Source organism: Oryx dammah, unplaced genomic scaffold (genome assembly GCF_014754425.2).
Source record: "Oryx dammah isolate SB20612 unplaced genomic scaffold, SCBI_Odam_1.1 HiC_scaffold_26, whole genome shotgun sequence".
Lineage (NCBI taxonomy): Eukaryota > Metazoa > Chordata > Mammalia > Artiodactyla > Bovidae > Oryx > Oryx dammah.
This window is the reverse complement of record NW_024070210.1, coordinates 91,539,917-91,554,182: the sequence shown is the minus strand read 5'-3', so window position 1 is coordinate 91,554,182 and position 14,266 is coordinate 91,539,917. Positions and strand designations below refer to the sequence as shown.

The 14,266-nt window shown below is 35.0% G+C and overlaps 1 protein-coding gene across 1 annotated transcript in view; it reads right to left on the bottom strand.

Moving 5' to 3' along the window:
- AP3B1 (adaptor related protein complex 3 subunit beta 1) overlaps window positions 1-14,266 on the bottom strand; it is a 236,592-nt gene that overhangs the window by 79,989 nt on the left and 142,337 nt on the right. The window contains exons 19-20 of the mRNA XM_040225914.1: window positions 12,505-12,646; window positions 8,945-9,092 (exon numbers count right to left, since the gene is read on the bottom strand). Of these exons, the coding sequence (XP_040081848.1) occupies window positions 8,945-9,092; window positions 12,505-12,646 (290 nt within the window). The remainder of the gene's footprint in view (window positions 1-8,944; window positions 9,093-12,504; window positions 12,647-14,266) is intronic.

Genomic DNA, 14,266 nt, shown 5'->3' with positions numbered 1-14,266 from the left:
TCTGACAACTTTTGGTAACATAAAAATCTAACGTGACTCTTTGGTAGAAAGTGTACAAATATTCTCAAAAATAATTTTAAAACAAGTTGATTTAAGAAAAAGAAATGCTTAAACAATACATGCTTAGCTCTGTGTTTAGCTTAAACAATACATGCTTAGCTCTGGGCTTGGGATAGCTCAGCCTTTTTGAGAGGCAGTCTGTAACAGGCACTGTACTAGGAGCTTTACATTTCAACACTGTTTTGCATCAGACTTCTTTTGCCAAAGATATTAATTAAAAACCATAAATATTTTCAGGCTCTTGCTCTTTAGGGTTGCAAAGAATTAATTTACTTTCTTTTCTATTTTCCTTTCAGGAGGGTAAAGTATTCCAATATTTCTATGCATAATTAGGGCTTCTCCCACCTCAAATTTGCTTATTCAGTCTATTATAGTTTTGAAATGTGGATACCTGTAGATTATAGATTCCTAAGCCTCAAGGTAGTCACAGTTTGTTTAGAGATTCAGAAAAGATGTGTAACCATGAAAAAAAAAAAGGCACAGTACTGAGTAGAAGTATAAACAATTAAAGACCAACAAGGATTAGGGTATTAAACAGATTTATTTGGGCCATCATTACCTAACTTTATAATTTTTTTACATTAAACCTTCACAAGTTGAAGGCCAAAACTTAAGCTTATGACAAAATATTGTTGTACACCTATTCAGTCATTCATTGATTCATACATATGTATAGAATTTTTAATAGATTCTGTGCTAAGCAATGGAAGTAACACAACCAAGACAGACACAGTCTAGTACCTGCCTTCAGATGACTTATAATCCACCAAAGGAGTTTATATCTTATTGCTAATGTAAGTAACTACAAATATTTTTGAAGTAGTCCTTTAACTACAGAAAGGTATCACTAAAGCAAAAGGTACTTTACTGACATTTAAAGTCTATATAGTGTTAGAGCTCTTATAGTAGTGAACATACATGAACAAGAGCAATATATCACATAACATATCCGGTAACATTTTAAAACGATTTAAATCCTGTTTTTTTCCCCCCCTTCCACCAATACTCAGAAAAATTATTTTCAAGGATCACACAATAATACACATTAAAATACTAGCTAGAAACATCAGCACTGATTTTCTTCAAAATATTTATTTATGCCACTGAAAACTCCAAATCATCTAGGTGGGTGTTAATTTTCTTTCATTATTTAAAAACAAAGCAAGCAATATGTGTCCTTCTCTCCACACCTGAAATAAACAACAATTTCTAGGACTGGAGGAAGAAAAATAAAAGAAATGTTAGTTCTGAAGCTGAAATGTGCAAGTTGCAGGTAACAAAAACACATTCAGAATGAATATGCCATCTCAACAAGAATAACATTCCTGTGAAGAAAGAACATAAAACAAAAAGCTTATCACCATGTGACTTTATCAAAATGCCATGCTGAGCACAATGGGTGTAGCTTCCTATAACCTACAATGGTGCATGGCTGTCTTTATGGAACTATAACCTCCCCACCTGAAAAATTAGAAACCTATCAAATCAGGACAAAGTTAAATCTGGAGGCAGGTCTATATACCTTATTTTCTACTTCACAGCTAAGAGTGTGTAACAATATCTATTAAACACACATCAGGTCACATATAACACAGGACAGAACTGCATGTGGAATTGGCATAATCTCTTATTATAAGCCTAAAAGAAAAAGAAAAAAAGGCTCTCAAAAGGACAGAATTTCATTGACTTTCTGAGTACAGCAAATAACTGGTGACTGAAATACAACATTAGCAATAGATAACGGTCATTCCTGCTGAATTGAAAAAGCCTTGCATTCTGAATCAAGGCTGTAAAAAGCATCGTGATGTGTTTGGCATTCCTCTCTTATTTTTCATTTCTCATTTTAAAAAATCCATAGTAAGTTCAAAACATTTTCATACTTAAAGGATCTACTTTAAAAATAAAAATCTGAATTCTAAACAAAGAAGTTAAGAGCCCCATTCCATCAAACATTTCTCCATTTGCAATTCATCTTGGTAATAGAGACAGAACCTGGGTAAATGCATATAGGACTTGAGGCAGGAGATTTTTCTTGCTCAATGCATAATTCATGTGCTCCGCCTGCAAAGTGTGTAAAATGAGAATTTCACACCGCAGCATGAGCCATGGAGCTGCAGAGAAAAGGCAGACGAAATCATATTTTACTGTGTGAATTTTATTTCTTACCCTCCCAATATTTATACAAAACCATCATTGACAAACCAAACACACTGACAGATCACCCACTGTTTCCATTGTGTTAGTACTTGAGAAGAGATCAGGCAGAAAGATAGACAATTTGTTTTTGTATATTTTTTTAAATAGAGGATTAGGTTTTTAACAGCTGAGTGACTGTATTAGACTTTTATAAGGACAACAGTAACTGATCTTAAAATCTTACTACAAAAATACCTAGTTATCAATTCATCATCCTCAAATCTCCATTTGTTTCTATGGTATTCTATTATACACCTCAACACATCAACATTTTCAAAATGAAATACAAAGTCACAGGGTTAAGAAACTGATTTCTATTTAACATATTTCATTTCAAATAATAAATAAAAGATTCTGGAAATACTTATTAAGCTCCAAAGAATACAAACAAAAAAATGTAATAATATACCTTGTAAGGATTTTTTAAAATCTATTATGTATGTTTATCTTCATGCTGATCCAAAAAAAAAGAAAAAGGGAAGCAAAAAGAAGATCTAACACAACAAACATCAAATATGCTTCCTAACTGGAAACCATTATAAAGAGGTTTGAAATTTAAAACTATAAAACAGGATAAATGGTAATATAAATTTGTCAAACCTACATTATGCTTTGGAAGCAACAAAAATTCAAGGCTTATTTCTAGCCTCACAGGGCAAGGTATCCACAAGAAATATTTTCAGCTAGAATTACCAAGCAAAGACAATTTAATGATTCTCTTGCCTTCAAGTCATCTAACAAATCTGATTTTAAAAATCTGAGGCTCACACTTACACTTTGCTTTAAAACAAAATTACACTGCCAGAAAATTGAGACTTCTATACAAGTTAAAAAGAAGTCTAAACTGTTAAACAACTCTTCCCTATTAGATTATACCTACTTCAATAAGAAAGATTGCTTAATGGCATTCACTCTGATTTAAAGATCTCAATTGAAGTGAAATGCTATTTCTGTTCTGGAGAACTTAAAATATGAACTAAATTGGAAAAGACATAAATTGAAAGAGGCAAGCCTTTGAATTGTCAGAGTAAAAACTAATATTCTACAGTCTTCAGAGAAGTTATATAATTGCAATAATCATAAATACTTGGAAAAACCCAAGTAAACCCTGTTTCCTATTCACAGATAGGGCAGAAAACTAATCAGAAAATAGTTCCTTTCACAATCTATTCATACTACATCCCATATTTACTTTATACCCAAGAATCTTTCACATGGTAGATCTTTTACTGAGGTATGTCTCAGTATTTACTGACATCTGAACACTACTCATAAGACACTGACCAGTCCAAAGAGCACAAAAAGAGTTAATTAGCTTCTGTGCACCTCTCAAAAAGAGACTAACAAAGCTTTGTGAGATCTCTATAAATGTGATAAAGACCACTGACAAAAGCATCTTAAACACTGCTAGGATATAGAGATGATATTATTTTTCTTAAAGCTGGTAAACATATTAACCTTAATTTTGATTCAAATATGGAAATGCTCAGTATTAAATGCTATTAGGTACAAATATATTAAATATATCTATTTTCCATCGATAGATTATTATGCTTAATATAAAGTAAATAATTAAAATACTATTAATATTTTTAAGGAAATACATAAAATTATTCACAATAAATTACCATTATGACTTAAAATTTTTATTATTTTAATCACAGCTTATTTGAATATTGAGCAGGTGCTGAATAGACATTGAGGATATCATCAAAACTACTGAATCACAGTTCAGGTATGAATAGTGGGACGAATAAGGTGATGGCAGAAACAACTATAGTAAGTGGGAATGCCCTAACTTATTGTATGTGTTAGTCGCTCAGTCGTGTCTGACTCTTTGCGATCCCATGGACTGTAGCCTGCCGGGCTCCTCTGTCCATAGGATTTTCCAGACAAGAATACTGGAGTGGGTTGCCATCTCCTAACTTATTGGCTGATTATAAAAACACTGAAGTCATGTTCAATGAAGAAAAAAAAAAAAACCCTGGCAACTTAAGAAATATATTTTAAATAAAATTTTTACCATCTGTTCAACACATAACTTTAACTACAGGCAGAATAAAACATGGTATAAAGTGATATAAATGTGAATGTCTTTCTGATTTAATATGGCCTGTATTACTCAATTTTTTCTCCACTCTTCTGTGTAAAAAAAAATATCTTTCCTAAAAACCATGTGAAATATGTGAAAGTACTGAAGATACAGATTAAAACTAATTTTGTTATAGGTATTATACAAACTCCAAGAGATAGTAAAGGACAGAGGAGCCTGGTGTGCTACAGGCCATGAGGTCACTAAGAGTTAGACATGACATAGCAGCTGAACACATATTATTTCATAAAAGGATTAGACTCAAATTAAAATGTTTATTAAATTTAGTTCAGAAAAGAACATCTACAAATAAAAATATGCTTGCCCATCAAAATAATTGTAACTAAAGAGAAAGATAATTTTCTTTGGTTTTCACTGACAATATCTGACTTCAGTGGAAGCCATCTCCCAATCAGTAAGAGAAACAAACCAACATGACATCAGAACAAACCAACCAACACCAGCAGTTTTGAGTTTTATGGAAATGCAGGGGTATGGTGCTGAATAGACAAACACTTAGGAACAGATACAATTTAACAGCAGTTCTCACCTACTGCCCTACACCATTCTCACCTGACTGTCCCAACACCACTCATGTGAGTACAACCCTCTAGTCATTAATATCCTTCAGTCCATGCACTCATTCTCAACTAGAAGTGAGGAACTGCCCTTGATACAAGGCCACTTTTCTCCTCAGCTTATATTTTCTGTAATAAGGGAAAAAATACAACAAGAAGATCAAAGGCATAGGAATGGAAAAGCACACTGTATGTCATGAGAGCATGAACAGTCCATTGGGATTAGAACACAAGAGGGGTTAAGACTGGAGAGGTGGGTTTGGACCTTTGAGCTTGAGGAGTTCACTGAACTCAAAGACAATGGGGTACCACTGTAGGTGACTTTGACAGTAAGCTGGCAGCTGTCTGGAAGGACTGGGGCTGGGGAGCTGTCTGAGGATGACAAAGGCAGTGGTGTATGGACTACACAAGGAAGAGATGACTTGTGATGGTGATGGTAGGGAAAGAATAAACAGGTATGAGAAACAATACACAAAATCTCTAAGACTTGGCAACAGCGCATACAAATAGGATGAAGTAGGGGTCAAAGACAACTGTGGGGCTCCAAATCCGGGAGAACAGAAAGAATGCTGGTACCGAATGACAGATCGCGTCTCTGGGTATATTAGGTTTGGGAAACCAGCAGCTCCTAAGAGGTCTAAGAATCTGGTTTGAATAAGAAAATCTACAGATGTTATCATGGAAGTAATTCAGAGAAATGTTTTAGCTGATGTTACTAGAGTTAATAAGTCTCACAACAGTAAAATGTAGAGGAAATAAAGGACTAAAAATTAATCCACATCAATTAATATTTTTGAAAAAAATGTGAACTGAGAAGCACTAACTTTGGAGCAATGTTCACACTTGGGTGTCAGAAGAGGAGTAAAAAGTGAAAAATAAAAAAATTAAAGTGTTAGAAAAGTCAAAAGAAAAAGGATGAAGAGAGTTTCAAGTAGTAGGGATATTGGCATAAAAAGATTAGAGAAGGATAAACTAAGAGAAGGTTCCTGATTTTGGAGAAAGATCATGGGTGCCTGTTCAGAGAGCAGTACCTATAGGAAGTAAGAGAAGTAGAAATCAATTTAAAAGGGATTAAGAAATAATTGGGTTAAGAGGTAGTAGCTGGAGAACATCTAGATTATTCTTCTAATCTCTCCCTCTCACACATCCTCTCTCTCTCTCTTCCATTCCCTTCTCCTGTCTTTAAAAGAAGGAGAGACCTGAATGCTTTCGTTGGCGGAGGAGGAACTAAGGAAAAAAGAGACTGAAGGTGCAATGGAGGTAGAAGACTATCAACTAAACGAGTCTAAAAGGAAACAAGATGCTAAGTGGACAGGGAGTACTTACTCTGAGTTGCATTCAAGGATAAAGGAGGAGGGTAAATTGAGATTGTGTGTCAGAGAGTAGAGAGGTAGGAGATACTCATAGTGAATGGCAGGTCAGTCTTCTGCAGATAGCGGATGAGATCAGAGGCTTCAGGTAAGGGGTCACACCTGACCATTAATTTCTAACTAGAAAGGTATTTTAAAAATTGGAAAAATGCAGGAGACATAAGAGTGACAAAATATTTTGGGTTCCTTTTAGCACTGGTGTTCTGTAACCCTAATACTGGTCCCTCAGAGAACTGATATTCAAGTTTAAAAATGTTAACACTAATGTTTTATATTTATAAAGGGCTTTACATTGATCTTTCACATCTGATTTTTTTTATAATAGCACTGAAAGAAGCAGAGTAGGTATAAAGCATTTCTACTTTATAGATGAGGAAACTGAAGCATAAAGATATTATCTTCCAACAAGGAGAACACTATACCCATCTCATAGGACCTCCATAAAATGAACTGTTTTCAAAGCCATATATTCAAGGTACCCCAAGGTCCCATTTTCACGCTCAATATCTCTAAAACACATTGTCCAAATGAAAGAAAAGGTTGAGAGAGTAAAAGTATAGCTTTAGCTGGGCTGCAGACTTAAGGTATATGAATTTTTAGCACTAACATACTGTCATGCTAAATTAAGGTAAAACACCCACCATCTGCCTCCATTACTCATAATTTAGAGTGGAAACCACAACACGGTACAAGAAGAACTTTTCTACAATTATAGTGTGGTCCATTATTAGAAAACTGGCACATGTGCAATTGCATGCTATGTTTCAAATCACTCAGAAAGAAATAAAAAGAAAAAAAAATAGTTATGATGGCTCCAAGGTGGAGAATACAAATTAAAACAAACAATCCTATAATCTGCCTGTTAAAGACAGGAAAGGCATTACAACATATAGAAAATGAACTATATAAGCAAAGCACATAGACACAAAACTATCAACAATGTGAATAAAATCTGAATTTCTCACGAGTCTTGGATCACTGCATTACTTTGAAATTTCATAATGATGTTCTACAGTAAAATATTTTCAACTACTAAGCAATTTTATCTGATCACTGAAAGTGACAGAGAAGAAATAAACTGAACTTCTGGCCTGGGGCACCTCTGTGAGATTCTAATGTCCAACTAAAGTCTGCAATTTTTCAACAAAACTTCATTAGAATAACTCACTTGTACCCACTGGACAACTCTTAATTTCTTCCTTGGTTATTTTGAAAAAAACTCAGTTTCTAAAGCTCTTTTATTTTGAATAAAATCTTAAGATCATTTTGTAATTTAATATAAGTAGGAAATGAGAGGATATCCAACTCACTGAGTAGTAAATTTATAAGAGGCCAGATTAATAAACCTAAAAATCTCTAAGATTTTATGTGAATTTTTGAAAAATAAAATCCCATGTTATATACTACATACACACATAAATTTTAAATATAAATTCAGGTTTAAAATAGGTTTTTCTATAATTAAGAATATTTAAAGACAGACAAATACTAGTCAATGTTTAAAGCACATTTATTCTTTTTCAAAAATATGGTTATTCTTTAACAATAAGTCTTTGATGGAGGAGGACAATTATTACTTTGATGATTAATTTATTTTCATACTTGCCTACTAAAATGATTTATTCAAGAAATTCATGTTACTAGAACAAATAAATGAAAAAAATAGTGCATTTAAAAAAGCTGAATTCAATAAAAAGTAAGGTGTGATCATATTTTCAACATATGGAATAATACATTTATTCATAAAAACCACTGCATTTGAAACTGAGCACCACCACGATCCATTTATAGGATGGGAATAATAATTAAAAATCAAAAGGATACATATAAAGTCTGAATTTTGTATTAAAAACTACATTTTCCAATTTTTTTTTTGCTGCTAGCAGACAAGGTTTAGTGCTACAGATACTGTACTAAAAAATCATTAATTGCTCTTTTTTTTCAGCCGCACAGTGCAGCATGCAGGATCTTAGTTCCCTGACCGGGGATCAAACCCAGGCCTCCTGCAGTGGAAGCTTGGAGTCTTAACCACTGGTCCACCAGAGAAGTCCCTATAATCATTCTATTGCCACAAGTGGTTCTTGCATTTGTTTTTAAATATGTTACTGCATTTTTATTAATTATTAAAGAATTTATACTCTTTAATTAAACCTTTAAAAATTATTATCCAAAATGCCTGATATATTTTTAAAAAGTATATTAGTCTTAATTTCTTATGAAGCATGTACATTTATATTTCTTTGCTCAACACTACTTCTGTGAGGGAATAGTACTGAGTAAAGAGGAAGTCAAAGTCCCCTCTACTTCCCATCTGGCAAAAGCTTCCCTTGTCACATCACAGCCAAGAAACAAAAGGTCATACTCATAACACTGAGGTCTCTAACTGTGGTTGGAAAATGTGAAGTTTTAGTTCTAACTTCTCTGCAGAGTTGAGTTATGAGGGAAGTAATAATCTACAAAAAAAAAAAATCAAAATAAAATCACAGGTGTGGATGAACGAAGATGGTGTTTTAGTTGTCAGTGACACATTAAATTCCTTCCCTGCTTTCTTGATTTTCAACAAAACAAATTTTTAGAAATATTTATTCATAATTGCAAAAAGGCTGAAGAATATTTACTTTCTGTTATAAAAATGTATAATCTCTTACCTTAGTGACTTTTCTGGATTCAGATTCACTTTCAGATTCTGATTCTGATTCAGAATCCGAAGAACTCTCTTCTATTGAACTAGATTCACCACTGGAAGACTCTGAAGTTTTAGAGTTTTCTTTTTCCTTATCCACATCTTTAGAATCACTAATCAGAATAATAAAATTTGAAATATTAGATACTTACATTAAAAAGTAGTTTGAAAAATCAAATGACAAGTGTTACAATTTTTCCATTTTGCGTATGAATCAAAATCTTTATTAGAGAAGTATATTTCACTGAGAACCATTTCTTTTTAGTGTATAGACAGTAAAAATGGTTTTAAATTTCCAAAACATGTTAATGAAATAATAATAAAGACAGTATTATCTATAACTAAATGAATCAGAATCCATTCAAAACTAAACCATATCACACACACTTCAAGTGCAAAAGATCATAAAATAAGACTAAATGACATAAGTAGAAAATAATAAATGTTTGATTTACTAGGACTAAACATTAGGTGCTAACAACTTCAGAAATACTTAGGCAGATTTTAAAGTACCATCTCAAAATACTCATTAAAAATTTAAATACTTATAATCTACTTTTGCTAATACAGACTTGCATTTTATAGATTATTCTGCCCAAGAAAATGATTTACATATGTTCCCAAATGTGCCCCTGTAACATATACGAGAAAACATCAACCAGTTCAAAAGAGAATTCTTCTAATGTACTAAATTTTACTAAAAATGTAAGATAATCAGATAAATACTAAAGTTTTAAAATACCAAATGATCAAACCTAACTGCTGATGTTCATTTTGTTCACTCATTCCCTTATTTAACAAATATTTACTGACTGCCCTCCATGAGCTGGCACTATGTTAGGTACTAAGAGTAATAGTGGTTAGTAAGATACAGGTATCTCCATACTGCTCCTTTTTAAAGTCTGCAGTCAGTCCATTGCAAGATACAGAGAAGTTAAACTGGCAGTGACAAGAGAGCATGGTAAACAATAAGTAACAAAGCATATACTGTGTCCTGAGAATACCTGAAGGAGTATCTAAACAAAACGGATCAAGACTGGGACCCTTCCTAGAGGAAGAGACACATGAGTTGAAAGAGAGGAATAAAGCAGGAAGAAGGGAAGGGGAAAAGGTCTCCAGAAAGAGATCACACACGGTGTTCTCTCAGGGGAAAAGAGATAGCTTGGAATCTTTTTTATTTTCTCAAGTTTGAGGGTCTAACTTCTCTTTATCATATGTGTGTATATGTGTATATTGTTTTAAAAATCTACCTTGTGCCAGATAGTATAAGGCAATTCATAAACAATTATCTAATTCAGATGTTTTAACACGTTATTCCCAGGTGGCGCTACTGGTAAAGAACCCACAGGCCAGTGTAGGAAAGTTAAGAGACGTGGGTTTGATCCTTGGGCCAGGAAGATCCCGTGGTAGAGGGCATGGCAACCCACTCTAGTTTCCTTGGGCTTCCCTGGTGGCTCACGTTGTAAAGAAAGAATCTGTCTGCAGTGCAGGAGACCTGGGTTTGCTCCCTGGGTTGGGAAGATCCCCTGGAGAAGGGCATGGCAACCCACTCCAGTATTCTTGTCTGGAGAATTCCAAGAACAGAGGAACCTGCAAGGTTACAGTCCAAGGGGTCACAAAGAGTTGGATACGACTGAGTGACTAAGCAGAGCACAGCAGTTATGACTACTAAAGGGTGGTTTTGAAGATACTTAAAGCTCCTTAGCTTTAAAAAATTATCACATAGTTATACTGGCAAAGTTTTCTAAAAAATAAGAGTCAAGAGGAAAAACACCTGGGGAGGGTGAGTGGTTAGGCAACTGGAAGAATCATTATTTCCCTGAACTGATTTTTGTGCAGGAAATATGTGATTGCTGTTTATTAAAAATGGAGTCATGGTAACATCTCAGAGCACATGTAATTATATTTGATGACTAAAAAGTATGTTTTTTTTCCCCTCCCCCAAGATGGCAATTTATTATCTCCCATTAGTGGTTAAAACATATACCTAAAATATAAGGTTTAGAATGTATCTGAGATTTCCTTTTATATAACAAACCATTTTAAAAAATTCAAACATGAGTTTAAAAAAGCCTGTTTCTAAAAAAAATAAAAATAAAAATAAAAAATAAAATAAAAATAAAAGCCTGTTTCTGAAGAAAAAAATAATGAAACTAACACAATTTATGATTATAAGCTTCTAGCATATTGACTTTTGCTATCAGAAAAGACACTTGGTGCTCTGAACAAAACTTTGCCTTCCTAAGAGATATGACATTCTTCACAAACTAAGTAATCACAGATGGACATGAGTTTGAGCAGACTCTGGGAGACAGTGAAGGACAGGGAAGCCTGAAGTATTGCAGTCCACGGGGTCATAAAGGTCAGACATGACTTAGTGACTGAACAGCAACAAATCATAGATATTCTGACATTAAACTAGAAGCACAGAACCTCTCTCTGAGAAAAGGCTATTGCAAACCAAGCAACTGGCTTGCTGCAACAAGTGAGTGACTCGGACTATACTTAGCTTCTAGCCTTTAAGATAAGATTTTAAAGGTAAAAGTGTTATTTTATTATGCATCACTCAATTTTGATGGGTAATTATTGTTTACCTTACTGCTTAGAGTTTCAGATGTTAACCTAATGAAAAGAATTTACTGGTAACTAGCTTTTTAACTTTGCATGATGAAAAGCCTGTATTAATTTAACCTACAGATTTCATTTGTTCTGAACAGGAAAAACAATATAAATCACTTTTAAAATCATTAAATCCTGACTTAAATTAATAAAGTCATAATTAGGGCATTATGCTGTGTTTGTTATGGAAGTGGCAGGGCGAGCTGCTTTAATTACTGTCTGTAATAAAAGGAGCAGAGAGCGTACTGCGCCCCAATCAGTGCTGTCAGCCACGACTGAGCTGGGCTGCAAGCTCATCAACTGAGCGGGCAGCAGGCGCCCAGGGAAAGGGCCATCGTGTCTGCAGAGGCCACTCTCTGACAGCAGTGGGGAAAACAGACTCAGACAATCCAAGGTATTAGCCCCAATTACTCAAAATTTTAATGACACTTTAACACATGATAATATTGTTGATAATGGGAGATCTTAAAAAGTGCTAACACTTAAATACCTTATGACCGTCTTCCTTCACAGCCCCTGACTCTAATATTTGGATCATAATCTTTTTAATATAACATTATTTAGAAAAATCAATTGTCTTAGTTACATAATGGCAAAGTGTTGAAGGATTTAATTTTCACTCTCAGCAAAATTGCTGCAAAAGGTAATTAAGTGTTTCATACCAACTGCATGATCACTTAACTCGGCTTTCCAAGGTTACACCAATTTTCAAAATGTAACCCCAAGATTTGTTCAAGTTCAAAATGGAAACTGATCATTACAAGTAGGAGAATAATGTGAATTAGTATTTTAAATTAATATTAAAAGACTTACAGTCTGTTTGGGAAATAAACACACACTCATTTTTTCACTCAATGTTAGACCAGGGGAAAAGACCGCAGAATTTTTGTGAAGGAAATAGCTCACCCTTTCCCTCTGGCTTCGGCATGCTTGGCCGCTCTTCCGCTCCCGGCCTCCGACTCACTTCCACTCTCACCCGAGTCCTCACCGCTGTCCCCACTGTGGTCTTCTTCCTCGTCTTCCCCACTTTCACTTCCAGACGCACTCTCTGGAAAAAAAAACACAAAAAACCATATGCTCTTTGATTTATAGCCACTTAATAAATAAAAGGGATAGAAGCAAGTATCAACATTCATCACAAATGAAATGAGATGCTGAATTTTCACGTAGTGGACCCCACTGGATCCACAGTGTCTGTATCTGCTGTCTGGTCACTCAGACCTCCAGAACCCTGCAGCAGAGTGAGCACAGTGGGGCTCCAATACCCAGAGAAGGAACAGAAAAGATCAACCAAGTAAAACAATGTGAGCATTTCTTGCTTCCCAAACCCATACATGTCTTAGCTACAGCAAAACTTTTTATTTAAAGACTGATTATGAGGGTGACTCATCAGAAAAGGCCCTGATTATGGAAAGAGTGAAGGCAGGAGGACAAGGGGAAGGACATAGGGAGAGATGGTTGGATGGCTTTGCTGACTCAATGGACATGAGTTTAAGCAAGCTCCAGGAGATGGTGAAGGACAGGGAAGTCTGGCATGCTGCAGTCCATGGGGTCCCAAAGAGTCGGACATGACTGAGCGACCGAACAACAATGAAGGTGATGTAAGAATAAAGAAATAATTTTATTTCCTCTACTTATAACGGGAAATTTTATTTAGAGAAACAGAAGGGATTATTATTATTGAATCTTAGGAACAAATTTTGAGAGGGAAAAGAGCTGTTCAAATCATCTTCAAAAATTCCTTAATTCAAAGGCAACAAAGCAAAATCACTAATCACTAGTACTTGTTTTAGCTAGTGTAAGACTCTTCTGTAAGTGAAAGAAATGATAAAGTTACACTGAGGAACTACACAGTGAAAACTTTTATGTATAAATTATGGCATACTAGGGCTTACTGAAGAAGTGAAGTGAAGTAACTCAGTCGTGTCTGACTCTTTGTGACCCCGTGGACTGTAGCCTACCAGGCTCCTCCCTCCGTGGGACTCTCCAGGCAAGAGTACTGGAGTGGGCTGCCATTTCCTTCTCCAAGGGATCTTCCTGACCCAGGGATCGAACCCAGGTCTCCCGCATTGCAGGCAGATGCTTTCACCTCTGAGCCATCAGGGAAGCCCCATATACAGCATGTTTTTGTGTATTTTAAACAGGAAGCATAATTTTTTGGTAGTTGAAATGATGACACATGCAGAGTTGTATCCTGGATAAGAGGACACACTGTTTTCCTAGCCTATGATCTATCTGATGACATGTCCTCAGGGAGGAACATGTTGCTGTTGTTCAGTCACTCAGCTGTATCTGACTCTTTGTGACTCCGTGGGCTGCAGCTGCTAGGCTTCCCTGTCCTTCACCAACTCCCAGAGCTTGCAAAAACTCACGTCCGTTGAGTCGATGATGCCATCCAACCATTCTGGCCTATGATCTATCTGATGAAGTGTCCCCAGGGAAGAACATAACCTCTAGTTAAAATAGTATTCTAACAGGTAAATAGTAGTATCTACTCTATGAAGATTAATTCATGTATCACACAGCAAAAAGCTAGGAATGCCTATATTCTTTTGGAAGCAACAGTTAGAACTGGACATGAAACAACAGATTGGTTCCAAATAGGAAAAGGAGTACGTCAAGGCTGTATATTGTCACCCTGCTTATTTAACTTATATGCAGAGTACAT